Source organism: Grammomys surdaster, unplaced genomic scaffold, assembly GCF_004785775.1.
Source record: "Grammomys surdaster isolate TR1022 unplaced genomic scaffold, NIH_TR_1.0 126063, whole genome shotgun sequence".
NCBI classification, from domain to species: Eukaryota; Metazoa; Chordata; class Mammalia; order Rodentia; family Muridae; genus Grammomys; species Grammomys surdaster.
This window is the reverse complement of record NW_021620873.1, coordinates 1701559-1723751: the sequence shown is the minus strand read 5'-3', so window position 1 is coordinate 1723751 and position 22193 is coordinate 1701559. Positions and strand designations below refer to the sequence as shown.

The following is a 22193-nucleotide window of genomic DNA, read 5'->3' as shown; positions in this document are numbered from 1 at the left end:
TCCAGCTGTGCAGAGCTGTGTGGTGAGGTGAAGGCAATAGAGCCAGCGATGACCCCACGGAGAAGGGCACAGGGTCCCTGGGGACCCCAAGGTAGACATAGTAATGCTGTAAATGTGACCCTGAAGTACAATGACTGGTTGATTCTGTCCTCATGATAAGCTAGAGACCAGTGTGCCATTTTTTGAGGGGAAAAAAAAGAGTGTTTAATATGCTACCCCCACACCGTGCACTTGGAACAGAACGAACCCAGATTGGGAGGCTCGGAGTTCAAGTTCTATTCATGTCTCCTGTGACCTCGAGAGCCTTCCCATTAGCAGAGTTACTAGGCTGGGCTGCCCTGATGGCAGGCTCCATGGTGGCAGGCCTGTCTCAGAATCTCAGCCTTGGCCTCTGTGTTGTATCACATCTCATTTGAAGGGAAGCCTCTGGCTTTCAGAAGGTTGGAAATACGCACCCAATGCTGCACTCCCAAGGCCTTCTGTCAGAATGACAAATGCCATCCGGTCCACTTTGCCTTGCTGGGAACTTGTTTGAAGCTTCTTCCCTTCTCATCTCTGGCAAACACCTCTTCTTTCCCTACAGACACCATCAAACTCTGAACACCATGCCAGGAGTCCAGTCCTCATGTAGAGGATCTGGTGTCTCTGCAGAGAGGATGTGGCCAGAGGTTATCACCAAGAACAAGAATAGAGGGCACCGGCCACTTCCAGACCTGACAGTTCCTTTGAGGAAGCCCAACAGATCCCTACAGCTAAGAGCCTACGGCTATCTATTAGCAATTCTGTACCAACACTACAAATCTGCGGCTTAAACCAACAATGTAGGGTGTGTTCACACGTCACCCGTGGCTTAGAGAACTGGGGACGGAAGAGTCAGCATGGGTAGCTGAACGGTGATTTGAATGAGGCCGTATTTGAATGTTTGGTCCACAGTTTCCAGGAGGCTTAAGAGATGTGACCTTGCGGGAGAAACTGTGTCACTGGGAGCCAGCTTTGAGGTTTCAACAGCCACCGTTGGCTCTCTGCTTTGTGCTCTCGGTTTAGGAGGCCAGCGCTCAGCTTGCTGCTCCGCTTGGGGTCTGCTTGTTGGCACACTTCCCCACCATGATGGTGATGGACTCATCCCTCTGGATCCGCTGATCTGATTTATTCCCTGGGCTTCGGCTTCATGCTCATTAAATCAGCCCTCTGTCCATTACCACCTCAGTCCTGAGGCACCTCAGAGAGGGCAGGAGCCTCAGGTTAAAGCCTCAGCTCTGACCACCAGGGTACATGAGTCAGTAGCTTTCTGCTTCTGTAAGGAATACGTCAGATAACCAGAGGAAAGGGGTTGGACATGGTGTTGCTTACCTGTAGGACATCACTCAGGAGGAAGGGGAACCTCCTGCGAGGGCTCAGCCTTAGCGACAGAGCAAGGTCATGTTTCAAGGGGGAAGAAAGAGATGGTAATAATAACAGCAAAGGGAAAGAAATAATAATAACAAAATAAAAAGAAAACAATAACAAAAACAAACAAAAAAGAAATAATAGGGGGCTAGAGAGATGGCTCAGTGGTTAAGAGCACTGACTGCTCTTCCAGAGGTCCTGAGTTCAATTCCCAGTAACCACATGGTGGCTCACAACCATCTATAGGGGGGTCTGATGCCCTCTTCAGGCAGGCAGGTGTATATGCAATAGCATACTCATGCAGTAAATAAATAATTTTTTTAAAAAAGAAATAATAACAACAACAACAACAAAAGAGAATGCTTATTTATTTTGGCTCACAATTTTGGACGTTTCATTCCATGGTTAATTTCCTCTGGTGATTTGAGGTACATCATGGTGCCAGTAGGTGACAAAACTGTTCACCTCGCAGATGAGGTGAGAAAGAACAGGGCTGGAGCACCAGTATCCTTGTTAAAGGTGCATCCCAGTGACATCACTTCCTTCCAGGCCTAAGCTCTTTTTTTAAAAAGTTTTGTTTATTTTTATGTATGAGTGTTTGCCTGCACAAAAATGTGTGCAGCATGTACATACCTGGTTAGAAGAGGGGGTCAGAGCCCCTGGAACTGGAGTTACAGATGGTTGTGAGCCATGTCTTGTGGATGCTGGGAACTAAATCTGGGTCCTCTCCAAAATCAGCAAGTGCTCTTAACTATTGAGCCATCTCCCCAGCCCTTGACCCCCTACTCTTTGTTTTGCTTTTTGAGACAGGGTTTCCTCTGTGCAGCCCTGGCTGTCCTGGAACTCACTCTGTAGACCAGGCTGATCTCAAACTCAGAAATCCATCTGCCTCTGCCTCCCAAGTGCTAGGATTAAAGGCGTGTGCCACCACTGCCTGGCTGACCCCTTACCTCTTAAAGGTTTTACCACCTCCCAATTGTGATGGGGACCACATGGTCCTTGGGAGATGCTTATGTAGACCAAATCATATTTCCTGCATCTATCCATGCACACATGAAAGTAAGAACATGAAACCTAAAGGCACATTTTGGCAAACTGTCACTACACAAATAGTCCTGTGACACAACCCCTAAGATGAAGAGCCAGAACACCCCCAAACTCTCTGAGACCCCTCAATGTCTTCCTCCAGTGAAAGGCTCCTCACTCCCCAGAAGGGAAAACCACCACCTCAACTTCCATTGTTATCCTTATAACCTCGGAATTCGTGGTGGCTGACTTTCTATGTCCATTTGCCTGGATCATGGGATGCCCAGATAACTAACTAATCCGTGTCTTCTAGGGTCATTTCAGAAGAAACAGCAGAGTTTTGAGGATCATATGAGGAAGTGGGTTGCATCATCCAGTCCTGCTAGAGACTAACAAAGAAACGTAAAGGAGGCTGGATTGGCCTCCCTCTGCCTGACTACTAAGCAGGGCCTCCATCTTCCCCTGCCTTGAGTGTCCCCTGTTTTCCAGGCCTCTTGTTTGCAAGGGCTGTGGGACTTCTTAACTGCCAGAAGTTCGTGAGTCCAAACCTTTGGATAAACCCCTTTATAGAACTGTGTTCCTGAACTCTCTTCTTTTTTTGGGGGTGGTGGTGGTGGTCCTGCTGTCTCCACTGCCTTTACTTCTGCACAGCCCTGCGCAGCTGAGTCTCACAGAGCAATTGCTTTTCAAAATATTTTACCAGCCCTTTTAGCTTCCTGTCACCGGGAGGGTGACAGAGACTGTGTATCTAGAAATGTGAGATTTATCCGCTGTATTTTATCACGGCATCTGCTTGCATGGTTGTGAAATATCCCGGTGACAAACGGGGCACCCTTTACTTGGCTATTGGCTGTGAGTGGGCATCTGGGTGCTCTCTAGGTGGGACAAGGTTGAAGACAGTCTTGCTGGGCAGTTCCAGCTGCTCTCCAGGGAAGTGCCTTGACTGTCTTTACAGTGCGTTCCACCAGGGGGATTTTCGATCCTTGCCTCACAGGAGGATAAATGCATTTCTTAAGTGGTCTAACAAGTGAGGAAGGACTCCCCCACACCCCACCCCTTTCTTTCCAGTTCTTAGTTGAGTGTCTGGAGTGGCCTTGGGAGATCTGGTGTGCTTTCCTTTCCTCAGCACAGTAGGCAGAGACAGGGTCTCCAGCGCCCTGAGACTCACCTGGGGGCACCCCAACAAACACGAGGGACAGTGACATAGGCAACATAACAGCCTTTTTTTTTTTCTAGTATTGTCTCTTCTGAAAGCTCTGCCAAGTCGCGGTGCGTCCCGCTCCCCGCAACCCTGAAATGCTTCCTTTTTCCTTGGTCTCAAAGCACAGAGCGCTGGTTTTGAGCGCCCTCTGCTGGGCGTCTAGTGAACAGCCCGGATCAAGCCTGCCTCGAAAGGAACAAAGTTTGAACTTAATGCTGGCTTAGAATGACAGTGTTATTTACACGTATGAACTAGCAATATAATATGACAGCGCCATGGCAGGTACATGGATAGACAGCTCTCACACTTACCAAGTGGAAGAGTACGAGATTTGTCCTTCTGAGGAGAAATGAAATGGGATTTGTCCTTCTGAGGAGAAATGAAATGGGATTATTAAACTCATTGCGAGGGTGAGTGCTTCATAAACAGGCAGCTTTGGTCGAGATAAAAGTAAAGTACAAGATAATGCTTCAAAGACTCTACAGGATTGTTTAGAAACCCATAAATGCCGGCGTAAGAGATCGATGGGAGGGCGCATCAATGAAGAAAGATGTATCCGGCTTAAACCTCTTCCAAGGGAAAGCGTGCCATAACAAGAGGTGGTAAGACGTGGCATATGCATCAGAATACAGTGGAGCCATGAACACCAGATTGTAATAATGTTATACTCATAGAGAAATGCCAGTTACGTTCAACTGTGCTTTACAAAGTGGATCACAAAGCCATATACTCAAGAACTCCTTCAGTTCAAGCCTGCCCAGGTGCCCTGTCTAGGTTGTATACTGTGTGAGAGAGGTGTCCTCTTTGGGTTCCTTGGGAAGGGACAGGTGTGTGCTTTCCACAGATCCTACGGGAGAAGACCTCACAAGCCTGCATAAGAAAGTCATCTGGGGTTGCCAAGAAAAGGGTATGTGATCTCGGAGAGGCTTCAGTCCTCTGGAGAGGAGAGAAGACAAAGCAGAGAGAAGCAGGACCGAGCTGGGCTAACGACCGAGCAAGTGTGAGCGTATGCTAATTTGACTGGTAGCTAGTCCACTGCTGGGACTGTCAAAGAGCAGATTCTTTCCCTGTCAGGTTAACTTGTGGTTTTGCTCCTGTGACAGAAAGGATGGCTCCACATGCTCCAAACACAAGATCTTCAGTGCACTTACTTTCATTGAGCCAATCACTAGAGATGGCTTTTATCCAGATGCTTGGTAGGTAGGTTCTGGCCTAGAGCACTGACCTTCTGCTTTCCCTCCCTCTTCTGGGCTCCATCCTGGCTCCTTTGCACCCTTGGAGACACAGGGCTTCCTCTGAGAAGGCTTCTCCAGCCACCTGGCTGAGGCACATCATCCTGTCAATTTCTGCTTGCTCTGTGAGTGGCTGCCTGTCATGCCAGCATTAGGAAAGGCACACAGCCTGTCCCAGCCACAGCTGCATTCTGCTCTCAAGCTCCAAAGACATACAAGTGCCTTGGATATTCCTGTTCCAAGAAGACGTGTGCATAGGTACCTGGCTAGCAAATATGTCTGTGTGGGTCTGATCGAGACTGGTATCTGTGGAGGAGGGAGTTTTTTCCTATTATTGTGAGGCATGGCTAGCTGGGCCAAGACCTTTTTCAGAGGACACACTGCAGGGTCAATCAGGCTTTGGTTAGCCCAGACCATTTCTCCCATGATGCTTCACTTCCCAGACGATCACTTTACCCTGTGGGTGCTTTTATCTGGAATCAGCTTGAAATCAGGCACTACAACTTGAATACCAGCTGTCCTGGGACACTGAGGGCCAAGGACATACAATCAAAGTCAGAGCAAACCCAAAATCTTGGAGACAGTAAACAGGGCTGAGACCAGGGCTCAGGAATGAACAGTATGTAACAAGTTCTAAGGCTCGCTTGGGCCAGACAGATGGCTTAGGATAATGTAGGCCAGACCCAGATGGCTTAGGACAGCACTGGCAGGAGGGACCACATGGTGGACACTCCTAGCATTGAGCAATGCTTGCCAGTCCCCAGAGTCTATCATCACAGATGGGACTTATCCATGGAGGCCAACCTGCCTCGGGGCAAGGCCTGTTGGGCATAATGAGGGTGGCAGGTGTCACCGTGTTTATCCTTAGAGTTAGCTTTTAATTAGAACAAGGGATTCTGATGTTCCACTTGGAATTAGTTATATACATAGTAAGTTTGTTTTGGAAACAAATTTACATACATAACACAGGAAAAGGAAATCAGCAGATAGGAGGTGACAAAACCTGAGGTGGCGACACACTGCCCAAGTAGAAAGGCTGAGCATGGCAGTGGGTCAGTGTAGCTCAGCTCTTGTCCATCAGGAACAGGGTCAGCAGGGGCAGAGATCACAGGAGTGCTAGGAAGCATGGCTGGGGGCCCACCCCCAATGAAGCCTGCAGCCTGAAGCCCAGAAGCCAGGCACCCACCTCAACACAGCACCCCTCAAGTTCAGCGAGGTGACCACCAAGCACATCTAGAATTTGAAAGCAGGATTCCTCCATCTGTCTTGCTTGTTGGAGGATGTCACCATGCTATGGGCATCTGAGTCTGGTTCAGATGCCATGAAACGCGCTTGAGTGAATGATCTTGAAAAGCCCTTCTGGGTGAGGGATCCAGGGATACCCAACCTCCATCTTCTAGCATGAGAACCTGTGAGGAAACTGAGGACTCGGGACCAAACAGCCTAAGCTTCACTGAGGGCCTAGGACATACAATCAAAGTCAGAGCAAACCCCAAATCTTGGAGACAGTAAATAGGGCTGAGACTGGTGCTCAGGAACAGGTAACAAAGTCTATGGCTTGCTTGGGCCAGACAGATGGCCCAAACTGTGACTGAATGGGAGTCATGTGACCTTGGGAAAGTCACCTCAGTGTGTCTGTCCTCAGCTGTAAATGGGATGAGAGTGTGGCCTGGGTAGGGTGGGGCTGGCAGGACCAGCAGAGAAGCCTGGCACACAGCATCCATGGATACAGGGTGTAACAGAGATGCCCGTCTCCATCCAAAGGGAATCCGCAGGCTTCGGGCTAACTATCCAGTCAGCACATGGGCATAGTTGTGGGCCCCCATGCTGATGTTGTGTTTGTCTCACTGGTGAACACCTGAGAGAAACAAGGAAGAAAGAATTGGTTTGGGCTCAGGGTTTCAGAGCCCAGAGTCTGTGTCTCTTTGGGCACGGTTGGGCATCTCATTGGATCCTGTGACCATGGAGGTTGTATGGCATGCCTCTCTCCTGGTACTGCCAGTCTATAGCAGTCTGGCTGTATTTCTGGGCTGTGGTGAGGATTTGATGGTGTAGAGGGTGTGGTGGAGTAAAGCTGCTCCTCTCTTTCTCTTCTGTGCCCCTCCTTGAGGACTAAGAACAGGCACTCTGTGCCCCTCCTTTGGAACCGGTTTAAGAAAGAAGAGTTCCAGTTGTTGCTATTCCTAATGTCCTGTGGAACAAGGACTAAGTGAGGCAGGTAAGATGGGGGACCCAGAAAGTGGAAATGATGTGTGGGGTCATGTTGGGAGCCGCGTACGCCATTCAACAATGGCGCGGCTCCGTGTGGGAGCCGCATACGCCAACTGTCAATGGCGCGGCTCCGTCAGCGGTGCGGCTCCGTCAAGAAGCCGCATTCAAAGGTGCGGCTCTGTGAGGGAGCCGCATTCAGCAGTGCGGCTCCGTGAGGGAGCCGCACTCAAAGGCACGGCTCAGTCAGGGAGCCGTGAAGCAAAGCGCGCTGGCTCCCTGCCTCTCAGCCCGTGAGGGAGCCGTGAGGTAAAGTGCGCCTGAGTAAGGGCGCCGGCTCCCTGCTTCTCGGCTCTGACAGAGCCATGAATGGGAGCGCGCATGCGCAGAGCACACCGGCTTCCCGCGCTCTGGTTCCAGTCAGAGCCCAGCCGAATGTGCGCATGCGCAAAGGACAAAAAAATGAATATGCTAATTAAGCCTTACTCTAAGAGTGCTCCAAGAGCCAATAAGAAACTAGTATGCTAATTAGGCATCATTAAGGAGCCAATGAGCATGCAGTAAGTGCTCCCAGGACTCTATATAAGCCCATGGGTTCTGGGGCTCTGGGTCCTTCGCCACTACCATCTACGAGAGCTGTAACACCATCTAAGAGCTGTAACACCATCTAAGAGCTGTAACATCATCTGAAATTGCTGTAACCAGTAAATTGCTGTCAGAAGAATCCTGAAGTGTGGCGTGTTCTCCTTTTCGGCGAGGCGGCGCGTCACAGGGTCACAGTGGGAGTAGACGGCCTGTGTGGAGCCATACTGGGCCACAAGGAAGCTTCCCAGAGTCACCAAGAAACTCAAGGGTCTCTTCCAGGAATTTACAGAACACCAAGGTCTTTGACTCCAGCTGCCAGGAGATGGCTGATGAGGCAGTAATCACAGGCCAGGCCTTTGAGCTACCATAGAGGCCAAACACAGCATGAGCAGCAGACACTGCAGCGGCTGTAGCTTCTCAGAGACCTGGGCAGGCGCTGTAGAATACAGTCCTCCGAGCAGAGTGGCTATTCTCATCTTCATCAGAGCAGCTGTAATTAGTACCAACAGCCCCTCACGATCCAGCCCGAGGACCTTTCCTCATAGAATCGGGTAGGAAGGGTGGTTAGACCTTCACCCGAGGTTCCGGCCACTCCTCTCTATGCCTCCCTCCCAGCTGTACGCACTTCTGCCCAGGGTTGTAGACGGTCTTGTGGTCTCAGAAGGAACCAGAGCAAACACATGCGGTGTCTGAGTGAAGTGAAGGAGGATTCCATCTAAGCTGGACCAAGGCTTTTCAATGGTGCCACTGCTTTGGGGTCACACACCCTTAAGTAACCTCTTACCTGTGTAAGTAAGCTCAATAAATTCATTGGCTCATCAAACTGAACTTGGGTGGAATCAAACTTTGGTCACTTGGTGGAGCGCTATGTACTGTGACAGATGTTTGTTTAAATTTCTCCAAAGAGTGCACACTACAGGAGGGCACCACCAAGAAGAGGGGAGCAGGGTCCCAAAGCTGAACTGTCATCAGTCCCTTTTCCGGGACACATCCTTCCCTGTTCACTATGTGGGACTGGCTCTTCCTGCTTCAGGGGCACCGAGGGGAGCTCCCTTCCCCCACCCTGAGATGCTGTAGCTCTTCCCGGTGTGCACACTGAATGTCTCCCACACTGTCACATCTGTTCAGCTACACATTTCGTCACACTCCCTGCACACGTGCCCCATGCATCGTTTTGAGATGCTGAGCACACTTTTTGGATGAGGTTCTTGTTTATTTGTATTACAGCACCAAGGACACCTCCAGCACCGAGCACTTGAGCCCAGCCTCTTTGCTTGAGCTGTTTTGGACCAAACTATACTTCCTCGGCCCCTCAGGTGTGGGTGACCACTCGCCTTCAGTCCAAATTCTCAGAGGTTTCCAACCTCACACATGTTGGAATTGTCCTAGGCTGCAGGGCATGGTGTGTGTGAGACTTGGTCCATTTTCTGTTCAGTAGCCGGATTCCATGAACTGTATCATTCATAAAGAATGGGGGCTTATTCAGCTCTTGGTTCTGGAGGTCCGAAGTCAAGGGACTGTGTCTGATAAGAGCCTTCTAACGGTGGGACTCTGAAGAGCCCCAAGGCTGAGCAGGGAATCACAAGGCACGGCAGGAGGGGTAGGCTCGTCTCATGAGGTCACCAGTATAGTAATAAGAACTTCTCAAAGGGACCACCTGTAGCAGGGTATTTTTCCCACAAGTTGGGAGGAGCTAAGGTGGGAGGAGTAAGGAAAGGAAGAGGAGGAGTAAGGAGAGGAAGAAGAGAAGGAAGAGGAGGAGCTAGGGGAGAGAGCACAGGGGGGGGAGAGAGGGGCTGCCTCTAGCATTCAAAGGTAGTTGGTATATCTAGGTTGGGCATTGGGTTACACCTCTGATTGTATGGACATCCCGTTATTGAGCATTACCAAACACATAAAGCCTTTGGATAATCTAAGCATTAGAGTCTCATTTCTACTGGGCCCGCATAGATGGCGGGATGGTCTGGGCACTGCCCAGCCTTGTAGAGACAGCATGGAAGAGTGTCAGAGCCATCTCCCACACTGGCATCTTGTGAGTGGGCAGGGCTGGTGTTTCTGGCTGGCCGTTTCTAGCTGTAGCGCTCACTGTGGCCTCCGGCTGCGGGAACATGGCGGCAGTCGGCTTGACTAGCGGCCGTTCTAATAATTACTTCTACAGCTACCTGAAGACACCACATTTGGATATACTAAGTTTCTCCCCCCCTCGTCTACTACACCGGACTCCCCAGCATCCTTGTAACGTCAAAAAAAAAAAAAATCAGATCATCTCCATCCTGCAAACTTTCCTTGAGGAGCTTGTTTTACTGAGAGTCTGACACCAAAAACAGCTAGGTCTTTGGGCTAATGAATGGAAATACTTGCAACAGACGGGGGTGGGGGCACATGGGGGAGGGGGCAGTCTTGGAGGAAGTGCATTGCATGTTTGTGCAGGATGACCCTGCAAATTTCTTGCCTGGCTGCCTACAAAAACAGGTGCTTCTTCTTTTTCTTTTTCGGCAGTACTGGAGAGAGAAGCAAAGGGAGTCTCACGTGCCAGGCAAGCACTGTGCCATTAAGTCATATCCTCAGACCTCTTTACGTGAAGCCATGCTCAGCAATCTGCCTAGGTTGGCCTCGATCTCATTCTGTGCAGTCGGCAAGTCCTTCCCATCCCGAGATGGTAAGTAAGGTCCATATTACTTGCATAGTTTTGACAACTAAGCTTGTGGGTTTAGGATTTAGAGAATCTGACACTCAAGGGTCACAAGATGGCTTTTTCAGGGGTCCAGAAACCCCTCTGCTCAGCAGACACCACAGTAAAGACTTGCCCAAAGCTGCCCAGCAAAGCCCACCAGCGATGGCGACCCAGGTCACTGTCCGCACAGGCCGGATGTCAGGGCACCTGTCGGGCCGCCTCAGGACAGATACTCTCGCACGGTGAGCTCCTTCAGGGTGGCGCCCCTGTGCGTGGGCCTCCGGAGCTGGCTCTCGTCCAGCCGGCCCTGCAGCGACGCGAAGTCCTTGCCCAGCGCGTAGGCCAGGCGCACCATGGCGTCCAGCAGCGGCGCGTAGTAGCGGTGGCTCTCGCGCGCCCGCAGGCGGCGCAGCGCGCGCTCGCCCACCGCGAAGGCCTCGGCCGGCCGCTCCAGGTCGCGCAGGCAGACGAGCGTGGCGCAGAGCGCGGGCACGGCGGCGCTCGGGCAGTGCGCAGTCAGCTTCTCCTGCAGCGGCACCGCGCGGCCCAGCAGGTCGAGCGCGCGCGCGTACTGCCCGGCGCGCAGGCAGCCGAAGGCCTCGCGCAGCTCGGGCCGCGTGAGGAAGTCGACGAACTCGCGCGAGCGGCGCACGGCGCGCACGGCGTACAGCAGCCGCAGGTAGTCGCGCAGCTCCAGACGCCGCTCGCAGATGGTCTCGGCCGACAGGTTGCCCGTCAGGCGCTTCCGCGGGAACGCCACGTCCTCCAGCTCCGGCCCGAAGCGCTTCAGGAGGGCCTTCTGCAGCCTCTCGAAGTCCGAGTAGCGCCGTTCCACCACCGCCTTGTCGCTGTCGAAGCTCCCGGTCTGGATGACCACGACCTGGTACATCTGCCGGCAGAGCGGAGACGCTAGCTTAGGGCGCCCTGAGTGCTCGCCGCGCACGCGCACAGGCGTCGCCTGGGGCTGGAACCCAGGGACCTTGCACAAGTCTGGCAAGTGGTCTGCCATTGAACTATACAGCCTCACCCCAGGTCACTTTTTAAACATTTAATTTAATCTTTTTTTTTTTTACGTATTCATTTTACATCACGCTCACTGCTCCCTCCCGGTCACCACCCCTTCCAGAATCCTTCCTCCATCCCCCACCCCACCCCACCTCCGTCCCAGGCCATCTGTTTTTGAGATAAGAACTAGCTGTGTAGTTTACAGATGAACCCTAATATTCCCACCTTAGCCTCCCAGGTTCTGAGACTGCAGGCGTGCCCTGCTTCAGGCAATGGTATCTTTGTTTCCCCCTCCTCCTTATGCGTCTGCTGTGCCATTTTTAAAATCACATTTTTGTATGGAGTAATAAATGTTACATTTTACATTTTCTTTAAAAAGCATTTTTACATGTGTTTGCGGGGTGTGTGTGTGTGTGTGTGTGTGGTTTGTGTAGATCAGAGGACAACTTGTGAGAGTTGGTTCTCACTTTCCACCATGTGGGTTCTGGGTGTCAAAGTCAGGTGGACAGGCTTGGCAGTAGGTGCTTTTACAGGCTGAGCCATCTGGCTATATAACACATACTTTGAAGTTCATCACACACACGCACGCGCGCGCGCGCACACACACACACACACACACACACACACACGTACGCACGCCTACTCCCATGCCGTACTAGCTATCGGTAAAAGTATAAAGGTAGTTTGTGGCAAATGTTGGTCCTAGAATAGCAGTGCTTAGAAGCATCTTGGAGGAAAAGGCACAGGGACTTGCTGATGGGGCTGGTGTTGCTCTTGGCTTTTTATCATCAAAAATGAGGCTGCGGGTCCTAAATTGGGAAGTGAGGGTTGGGTGGGAGTGTCCATCTCGAACACCTGGGCATTTGTTTCAAGCATAACACATTTAGACACACTAGTCTCAGACTGGTAACTTAACCTCCTTGAGCTTCAGTTTTCTCATCTTTAACTTGAAGATGTGTTGGCATTTCCTCTAGGCTTGGCCCAACAGCTACCTAGTAATAGCTTGTGCAAGCCAGGTGTCAGCCAGGATATGGAAGATTGCTTGCACATCAGTGCACAGTCTCTCTCTCTCTCTCTCTCTCTCTCTCTCTCTCTCTCTCTCTCTCTCTCTCTCTCTCCATATCCTATTTACTCTTTCTTTCCCATATGTTCCCAGCCATCCTCTTCCTCTCTCCTCTCTTTCTGTCCTTCTCTGTCCCCCGCCTTTCCCCACCTCTAGCCCCTTCCCTTCTCCCAATAAACTTCCTTTTATATTAGCTCTGTCATCCGCTGATGGTTCAGGGGACTCCTCAGCATGGGCCCGCTGAGGTGCTCCCTACCACCGCTGCATTATACCTTCATGTGGTACCATGGAACCTCTGTTTCTCTGGAAGGCCGTGAATTAGTGTGTCATAAGTGGAGAGCTGTGACCTCCCAAGGCCTTCCCCCGACCATGCAGGAGGTGACTGACAGGAGCCCCATCATTTCTAAGCTCTGCTTACCACAAACTTGGAGACTCTCCTCTCCTCAATGCGGGCTGAGGCGATCTCAAAGAGCAGCCTGACATGTTTCCAGCGACTCTTCTCCTTCTGCCAGTGTTCCTGTAGCTCCCTTGTGGTCATGCAGGAATTGGAGCTGGGGCCATCTTGGGGTTCTGGAAAGACATTGCCTTTAAGGAACCTGCATCAGGCAGTGCCCTGTAGGCCAGGACTGGATGCATGGGATGGGATGAGTATCAGAGTTCCGGAAGAGCATACTTGTCCCTTCCTGTCACCCTCACTGTGGGGGCATCAGCTAGACCCTTGTGAATCTGCCTGTGTATTGACCTCAGCCCAGCACTCTGACTGCTTCTTGTTATTAGGAAGTGCACTGTGGGCTGTTCATCACCCACTTCCAGCCTGCTGATGGACCATTTTATAACCATGTGCTCTTGGCAAGCAGGTCCCAGGCCCATGTACTCTTTACAGCACTAAGGAGGCTGTGGAGCCCCTTAGTGAGTCCATATCAGTGTGCAGGGCGAAGCCTGGGTGGCCCTGACTATTCAAACACTTTCATCTCAGGGTGTAGCTGCCTTTCTCTGCTCTGAATTCAGTCTTCCTGTTTCCTTGCCTGAAAACCAACAGTATTTTTTGTTTGTTTGTTTGTTTGTTTGTTTGTTTTGTCTTGTCTTGAGACAGTGTCTCTCTGTGTAGCCTAGCTGTCCTAGAACTTTCTCTGTAGACCAGGCTGGCCTCCATTTCACAGAGATCCGCCTGCCTCTGCCTCCCTAGGGCTGGGATCAAAGGCATGTGCCACCACCACTCAGCTTCCCACAGTATTTCTTAATCCTCCCTGGAGCCACAGACCTTTCTGAGAATCTGTTTAGATTTTTTTCAAACACAATTGCGTAAAGAATTATGCATTTGTTGCAAGAGGCACAAGTCTGGAACATCCTTATCTTGTGCCACCTGATACTCATGTCATTCCCCTGCCTCACTCCGTTTTGATACTAGACGAAGTGCTTCCCATTTTGTTCCAGTAGGCTTTTCATGGCAAGTCTAATTCTTTTTTCCGAATGTTTCTCCACTGAGCTTGGAGGTTAGGAGAGCGATCATTTTACTTGCCATGCATGGCACACCCCCGGCTTCAGCAAATCCATCTTAAAGGAGTGTAAAGAGAGATTATTCCAGGAGATGGCACTATAGCAGAAACTGTCAGTGCCAGGCCAGGACCCACTGGCAGCCACTATTCTGGAAAATACTATTGGCTTCCTAAGGGAAGCACCTGTAACTCAGGACCCTGGGGCCTCTCTAGGACCACAGCAACATGCTCAGGTGTTTCTCATAGCATTTGCAGAAAGAGATGTTGGACAATCTTTGGCTTCTTGGTCGCACAACTCAGGTATGTTCTTTACACCTTCCCATGAACCCCCTCCAGACTGAGTCACAGTCACCTAACCCAGCCATGTGATCACCCACCCCCTATACAGGACGCTGCTCTTGTTCTCAATCTGCTCTGCCTCTGAGGATTGTCTCCCACGTGAAGAGCCTGTACCAAATCCTTGTCTTGGGGCTGCTTATGGTGACCCCAATTAAGGCAACTGCCTAGCTATCTTGGTACAACCACTGAAGTGCTTCAAATGTCTGAACTAACTTCCACCTCCCTCACTGAACTTCAAGCCCTCCTGTTTACCTTCTGGTCCTGGACAAGGGAGGTCTGGGCTTTGGGGCAAGACTTCTCGTCTGGGCCTTGTTACGCATTGGTTTATGGGCCCTCTCCAGCCAGGGCTCCCAGGATGCTCTGGACTTGCCATGCTCCAAGGCTGCCTGAGGTTCGAGAGAGAAGAGTGAGAGCCAGCTCACACTGGGGCTCCTGCAGGATCTTGGGGTGCTTTGGATTCCAGTTGTAATCCATGCTGGCAGGCAGGGAGGAATGACAGTGATTCCCTTGCTGTGTCCCCTGCCACCCACAAAGCCAGATCAAACCTAGCCCTCCCCTGTAATAGACAGGCAGCTCCTGAGTTAGGGTTGTGCTCCATGCAGTATACAGTTGCTCTGGATTTCACAGGAAATACTGTCAAGTGACAGCAATAACGTTAGAGATTATCTGGGTGAAGCATACTGGCTAGTCCAGATAAATGTCCCACCACTCAGTTTTATATTACAGCACACCCCTCCCCATCTATCTATCATTAAGCAAATATTTAATATGCCCAGCTCATCTCATCTGGTTCCTTATACTTCCTTTTTTTAACAGAACACACACAAACCTTTGACATTCCGGCCAAATAACAGATAAGGAAACAGATCTAGCCTGGGGTCTCACAGTTGGCAAGTGTACAAAGGAGCAAGGCAGAACCATGTCTAAGTCGTGCTGGCCTGGAATGCCCTTTGCCTGTTCCCAGTACGACCACCCTCCTCTGCAGGGACTGTTTCTAGTTTCACTTTGTGGTAAGGAACTGAGAGCTGCCTGACAGCCAGGGCTGGGGTGGGGGCTAGGACACAAACCCAAACTGGCTGATTACAGGATCTGCTTTGACCGGAAGTGGGCAGCAGGCAGACAGCAGGCCAGCAGGCTTCTGGGGTCCAGTCTGGACACATAAATAAATGGATACCTTGGTAGCTGTCAGTTTACCTTCTCTGTGCCTCAGAGTCTTATAAGATGGGTACAATATCAGAATTACCTTCACAGGCTGGTGAGAGAGTTAAGCTAGGCCTGCCCCATACAGCTTAGACTCAGGGCTCTTCATACGACAGGGACTGCAGAGCCCTTTCTGTTACTAGGCTCTGACCTGCGTTAAGTGTTTGAGAAATAGCAATGAAATAAATAAGTCTAGAAGTGTGTGCTTTTTATGGATAGCTGCAAATTAGGAGATGAGAAAAAAGACATTCTCTCAGAGGAACAAATGGCTGGGCACTCTCCTGGGCACATGTGTTAGGTTTTCTGACAGAGTACCTGGTATCAACAGCTGAAGGGAGAAAGGGCTTGTTATGCTCCGGTTCAGGTTTCAGTTCATGGAGGCGGGGAGGGCATGGGCAGGGCACAGCAGCTCACCTCCAGGTGGCTGGGAAGCTGAGGAGGGACGAAGGGAAGAGGAGGGGAGAGACGGGAGAGAATACACCTGCATTTATAGAGGCTTTGCCCATGTAGCCCTTGTTTTTAACGTGTGTGTGTGTGTGTGTGTGTGTGTGTGTGCGTGTGCGTGTATTCATGCACATGTGCCCTTGCATGTGCATGCCCCTCAGTTCATGAAGAGTATGGAGGTCATATGACAGCTTGCTTATACAGGTCATGGGGCTGGAACTCAGGTCATGAGGCTCGGTGGCAAATGGCTTTACCTGCAAAGCCAGCTCACTGAACCACACTTTCCTCTTTCCCTCCGAGCCACTGGCAGGGTGCTATCCACACTCAGGGTGGGTCTTCCCCCTTACTTAGTCATCTGCGGAAACAGCGCACAGACACACCCAGAGGTATACTTCTCTTAGCTCCTAGGGGATTGTTAATCCAGTTAAATTGGCAAGGTTAAGCATCATAGCACAGGAACTCGAAGGAAGCGCAATGATGTCATCGCGTCCTCTCTTTTAGTTGGTCTGGCCTAGGGGAGGCTGCTGGGGCTTGAGCCCGTGCCTGGGGTAGGGGTGCTATTCTTGATATGGACGATGGAAGGAACTGTTTTCTGAGTGACATGTAAGCAGTGGTCCAGTAAGTGCCCCCGGGGACCCTCCATCAAGCCTCACGTTTACAGGTGGGTAAACTGAGGCACAGAGCAGGGGCCTGGCTGGACCAGTGCTGTCCATGCTTGAGTACTCAATAGCTTGTGGGCCCTGCTAACCTCTCAGCCCTGTGGAGGAGACGGGAGACATGGCGCCCATTCTGACTGACTGCAGCCCCTGGGCAAGTTATTTATTATCTTTCTTTTTCCATTTCTCCCTTTGCTTTTTGAGAAGGGTGGTTACAAGCCTTCGTGCTGTTAAGTGTTGATGGTATGAGTCCCTCATGTTCTGCTAAGTTAGTGGTTCTCCACCCTCCTAACACTGTGACCCTTTAATACAGTACCTCAAGTTGTGGTGATCCCCAACCATAAAATTATTTCGTCAATACTTTATAACTGTCATTTTGCTACTGTTATGAATTGTAATATAAATATCTGGTAGTCAGGATATCTGACATGTGACCCCTGTAGGGGGTCACAACCCACAGGTTGAGAACCACTATGCTAAGTGCTAAAGCAAGATAGTATGTAGTCCATGTGCTGTCACATTTAACAGGGTTGGTTATTTGTTTGCTTGCTTGCTTTTGCTTTTTGAGATAGAGTGCTACATCATGTAGCCCAAGCTGCCTGGAAGTCATGATCTTCCTGTCTTTGCCTCCCAAGGGCTGGGATTATAGGGACGTCACAGTGTGCCTGTTTTATTGAACGGAGTCGTGTTTCTAGTGGGTACTCTGTACTGTCTCTATCATTTTGTCTTTGAACTGAGTAGTGGCTTGTGGAACTGGTTCTAGTGGTCCAGGCCTTTCCAGATCTGCTTTCTTGATCTGGGTAGCTGGTGCCATGCCAGAAGCAGGGGATTTCTTCCATGAGGCCTCGGAAGACTACCCGTACTGCTTGCTCCAGTAAAACATTAAAAAGCTAGCATGAAACCAGGCATTAGAATAAAACTCAAAGCCACAACCAAAGCTGTTCCTGGATGTCTTCTCTTACAGGACAGGCTGGGAGTGACCCGCTTAAAGACAAGTAGAAAAAGGTGATATGTTGAGAGTTCCCCAAATGCATCCGAGCCCCAGTTTCCCCATGTGGGAAATGGGAAATTAATCCTTTTGCTAAGCTCCTTGGGGACAGAGGGTTTTGAGGGCCTGCCTTATCTCTCCACACCCTCAATGGTAAAGATTTCTAGCTATCACAACAAAGCACTGCAGATGTTGGTACCGATAGCTTGGGGACCTGTACTTGGCCCAGAGGACAGAGCAGTGTCGCAGGCTCCCACTCTATACCCTCTCCTGTGCGTGACAGTCTTCCTCTTATGGGTCCCTTGGCTCTTGTTCCCTGCTTCAAGGGATCCTGCCTTCTTCAGTCCTGCTGGGTACACAGGGCCACCTGTAGAGCCTAGGCCACCTTTCTCTGGGGGTTGCAGAGGGGATGAAAATCTGGTAGAATGTAGTAAAAGCCCTTGCCCATAAGACAGAAGAACTGAGAGGCACCCATTCAAAGACAAGGAGGAAGGAAATGCCAAGAGCAGCAGCCCTGGCTGCGGAGTTTGAGTTGAAGCCCTCTTTCTTTGTAGGGTAGCTTCCTCGAGTCTTCATTGGGGGGTCAGCCAAGGCTCCACCTGCCCTGCTAGGGAAAGATGAGCACCATGGAATGGACCCCTGAGTGCTTCCTTGGGAAACTTGCCACCGGAAACGCTCTGTTGTGGGTGTGCATCAGAATCCCCATCGGGATTGGGGAGAGGAAGTGTTGGGGGCTCTAATGAAAGCAGGCTGCCTACCCCACTACACCCAGACAGAGCTAGGGTGAGCTCTGGATTCTGTACTTTGTTGCAGGGTCCACCCTTTGAGAAATACAAGTCTGGACTTGTTCCCAGGAGCAGGATTGGTATCTGTCATTTCAATAGGAGTCAGGCTTAGAGATTGGAGGTAGGTATTCCCAGTTTGCCCCCAGTTTCTAAAGACAGCCCTACAGGTAGGGGATCTCACCACCCTTGGTCCCTCCTACCCTGTGCCCAGGGAGTTTCCAGAGGGTCTCTCAAGGAGATCACTGGGTCTCGGTGGGCAGAAGCCAGCTACGCTTGGGGTCAAACATTCACTGACCTGGATCTTCAGGCTTTGTGGGTTCAGGGGTCCAGGAGAGTCACATGCCGCACTCCGATCTCTTTTTGCAAGGTCCAACTAGACAGCTGAATGTCTGCCGAAATTCTGAGTTCTCCTTTTGAAAACAGGAAATAGGCTGAGTGATCTTCTTCAGAGGCCCCAGCTTATTGGTTGCTGAAAGATGTACATGGAACCCCATAGACAGATGCCTGCAGTACATCATCCAGGCCACGTGGTACAAGGCCACCTACAGGAGTACAGTTTAACCTCACCCCACAGCAGCTTTAAGCAGCTTGATTAGACACCTGAACAATGGTTGGCATTTGGAGAATTGCTCTCAAAGTCCGTTGTTTTAGTCCTTTTCTGTGGCAATGACAGAAGACCATAAACTGAAAAAAAATCATACACAAAAGTTTGTTTAGTTTATAGCTCTGGATTCAGAACATGTAAGAGCACACAGGCAGTATCTGTGAGGGCTGTCCTGCCACATGTGACATGTCATTGGTAGGAGGTGGACAGGCAAGAGGAAGCCTACATTATGCACCCAAGTTTCACAGTTACGGCATGAATCCCTTTATGAAGACTGTCCTTATGACAGTCAACCCTCAGAATACCCCACCTCCCAAATCTATAGTGTTGGGGATCACAGTCTAATATGAGGATCTGGGAATACAACCTTTTAATAGTTATTATCCTAGCTACAAGCCACGCATAATGGAGCCCTTTGTGTTCTGTAGACAGGCTGAAGAACTGAGATTTGGCACACTGGGCTGGTGGGACTCGGAGCCAGTGCCTGACAGAATGGTATTGGGTGGCCTCCAGGTTTCCATTTGGAGATAAGCCATATCCACAACTTGTGACAGAAAGTTCCAGGGAAGGCAGACCATAGCACAGGGATGTCACTTATGGCTACCAGTGTGTGTACCCTTAGGAGAAAGAGGCCAGAGAAGGACAAGTTATAGCCTTTCTGTCCAGCCCTGGAAGGCCTCTCATGAGTCATTCTAGCTATACTCTTCTCTCCTCAGCACAAGTGGTCCGTCTCCATAAGCTTGACACCCGAGAATAGATCCTTGACACTTGAGTTCCATTTTACTCACTTTTGGGTTTTATACACATCAATCCATGTACACTATTCAAGTTTTTTGGTGTCTTGTTTCTTTCCTTCAGTATTTATGTGTGTAGGAGTTAGTAGTGTGTGTGTGTTGGTTGTTGAGTTTTATGTTTTCCTATTATTACTTAATTTGAGCATGTCTTTGCTTTTCCTTTCTGAAGCTATGACGTCTGTTTGTGCTGTTTCTAGAGTGTCAGAATGATCCCCACTTCTGGTTAAATTCTTTGGCATTTAGCCAAGTCCGTGTGATTGTCTGAGGGGACCCTGCTGTCTCTTTGAGGAAGAGAGTCTCCAACTACATGGGACTAGGCTAGGGTACAGCCTAGGTGGGCATCTTGCATTCCCCGGGCTGTGAATGAGCCAGGCTGTACCTTCTCTATCCTTGACATGACCAACATTTATTGTAGTCATTCTACAGTGTAGGGAGGGGTGTCACCTCATAGCTTACAACATTGGGTCCCACAAAAGGATTATGGTAGACATCTTCTCTCAGGCTTATTTCTCACCTGTCTCTTCTCTGTTGGAGTCCATTGCTTTGTCTTTTATCGAATTGCGTTAATGGCTGCTGATAGGTCATGGCTGTACCTTTGGGTACTGTGCTTCTTAATCTCTTTTCCCTCCCGAGGTTCACATTTGCACTTAACAGATCTTGTGATGAATAGATACTGTCTACCACGCTCAACTAAATCAATCTTGCTTTTCATTGTCACAGAGGTTTCCCCCTTATTTGCATCTGCTTCAACCCCATAGGCCCTCAGGAAGCTTAAGATGACTCAAGGTGCACAGAACACTTGATGGTGTCATGCTGAGTGCGTGAGGACTGGCAACTGATGGTGTGCTAAAATCCTCAGTTTGCCTTTCTTCTCGGGACTCTGTACTGCATCTGTTTACCTATTGGTCTTATTTATGAAAATGTCAGCCAATCCTGCCTCTGTGAACCACCATCACTGTCATACCAAGAACACACATATCTGTAAGAATTTGGTTTTGGCAAGAGCTTAAGACACCTACTGTGCATGGTGTGCCTCTGGCCTGCTAGTCCTGGCTGCCAGGGCCCTCACTTGCCTCTGCCTGTTGCCTGGCAGAGGGCCTAGTGTGGTAAGGAGACAAGAGGTTGCAGAGAGGTGCGGTCCTCTGCCCCTCCTCTTCCTACCATGCATTTTTCCAGTTTCTTGCCCTGTCTCTGTCCAGGCTTGAAATCTGTGAGATTCCACAACAGGCTCTGCATTCTTCTCCAAACCCTATGAGCTCATCACAGCAGTTAGCGACCACAGGGGAACAGTGTGACAACCACTGCTTCCTCTTTTGGGGCTGGGGCCCAGTTTTTGGAAACCACCTGATGTGGAGGTGTGCCCAGATTCTGCTGGAGGAACATAACTGGGCCAGAGTGACCAGGAGACTTTGTCATCTGCTGGGTGTTGGCTTTTCTCTGAAGACCAAAACACTATGGGAGAGGATAACAGGGGAGGGCTATATGTCTTGTCCACTTGGGCTTCCATGACAAAACGCCCTATGCTATGTGGTTTAAACAACCAAGTTTGTGTCCTAAAGTTCTGGGGGCTGGGACATTCAAGATCATGGTGATCGTAGATCCAGTGTTTGGTGAGAGCCTATTTCCTGGTTTGTGGATGGCTATCTTTTTGTTGTAATGGCCCATGGTTAGGAGAGGGCTAGAAGTTTCTCGGGGGTCTCCTTTTTTAAGGGACATAGTCCCATAACGGCTTCACATCATGATCTAGTCACTTCCTAAAGTTCCACCTGTCAGGGCCATCCCATTGTACATTAGGACTTTAATGCCAAAGTCTGTTCATTCTGTAACAGAGAAGATCATGGCGGGCCAGGAAAGAACAGTGGGCATCCCTGTTCACAACAGTGGCAATGCCACAGCCAGATGAGGAGAGGTGGGCCCCATGGAGTCAAGAAAGAAATTCTGGCATCTTAGAGTCAGATGCCCTGTCTGGACTCCAAAGTCAGAGAATATCTCTCCTGCTCTGATCCATCGGTGATATCCCATCACATTCAGAGTCAACCTGAACTTCACCTTCTCCCCTGCCACTTGTCTCCCCTCCTGACTTCACTGTTCCCCTCCCAGCATCCCTTGCTGCCCTTAGCACAGCCATGCGGAAGCATGCTGGAGCATGGTGGAGGTGCGAAGACTCGCCTGTCCAGGAGTTTCCTTTCTGGAAATACCCGTCTTTAGGTTCTTTCCATGTGGGTTTTTCTTTCCCTTAGTTTGCAGCTTCCTGTCTGTCTTCGTGTTACTTCTCCAGGCAGCCTGCCCTTGACATCATGCCATCTACCACTCTTGACATGCCTGTTTACTTAGTGTCTTAAGCACCACAATGGCAGGAAGCTGTGTCCACCAGTGTCCCCAGCACTCAGCCCAAAGCCCACCCTTAGAGGGTTCTCAGCGGGTCACTGCTGTGTGACAGCACATGAGCATGTCAGTGAATGATGAGAGGATACAGAAAATGAATCGAGCTGGGGCTCCAGCTCAGG

At 50.3% G+C, this 22193-nt stretch overlaps 1 protein-coding gene across 2 annotated transcripts; it reads right to left on the bottom strand.

Moving 5' to 3' along the window:
• Window positions 1–9919: 9919 nt before the first annotated feature.
• Window positions 9920–18959, bottom strand: Snx20 (sorting nexin 20). 2 transcript variants are annotated; one of them, XM_028755509.1, is made up of 5 exons: window positions 18889–18959; window positions 18584–18698; window positions 14468–14601; window positions 12799–12950; window positions 9920–11201 (listed from the first exon to the last, which is right to left on the bottom strand). In XM_028755509.1, exons 3-5 carry the CDS (start codon window positions 14586–14588, stop codon window positions 10533–10535), a joined length of 942 nt encoding a protein of 313 aa, XP_028611342.1. In that variant the 5' UTR covers window positions 14589–14601; window positions 18584–18698; window positions 18889–18959; the 3' UTR covers window positions 9920–10532. The 2 variants fall into 2 exon arrangements, with proteins under 2 accessions (XP_028611342.1, XP_028611343.1); XM_028755510.1 differs by having other exon boundaries at window positions 18584–18695; window positions 18889–18945.
• Window positions 18960–22193: the final 3234 nt, after the last annotated feature.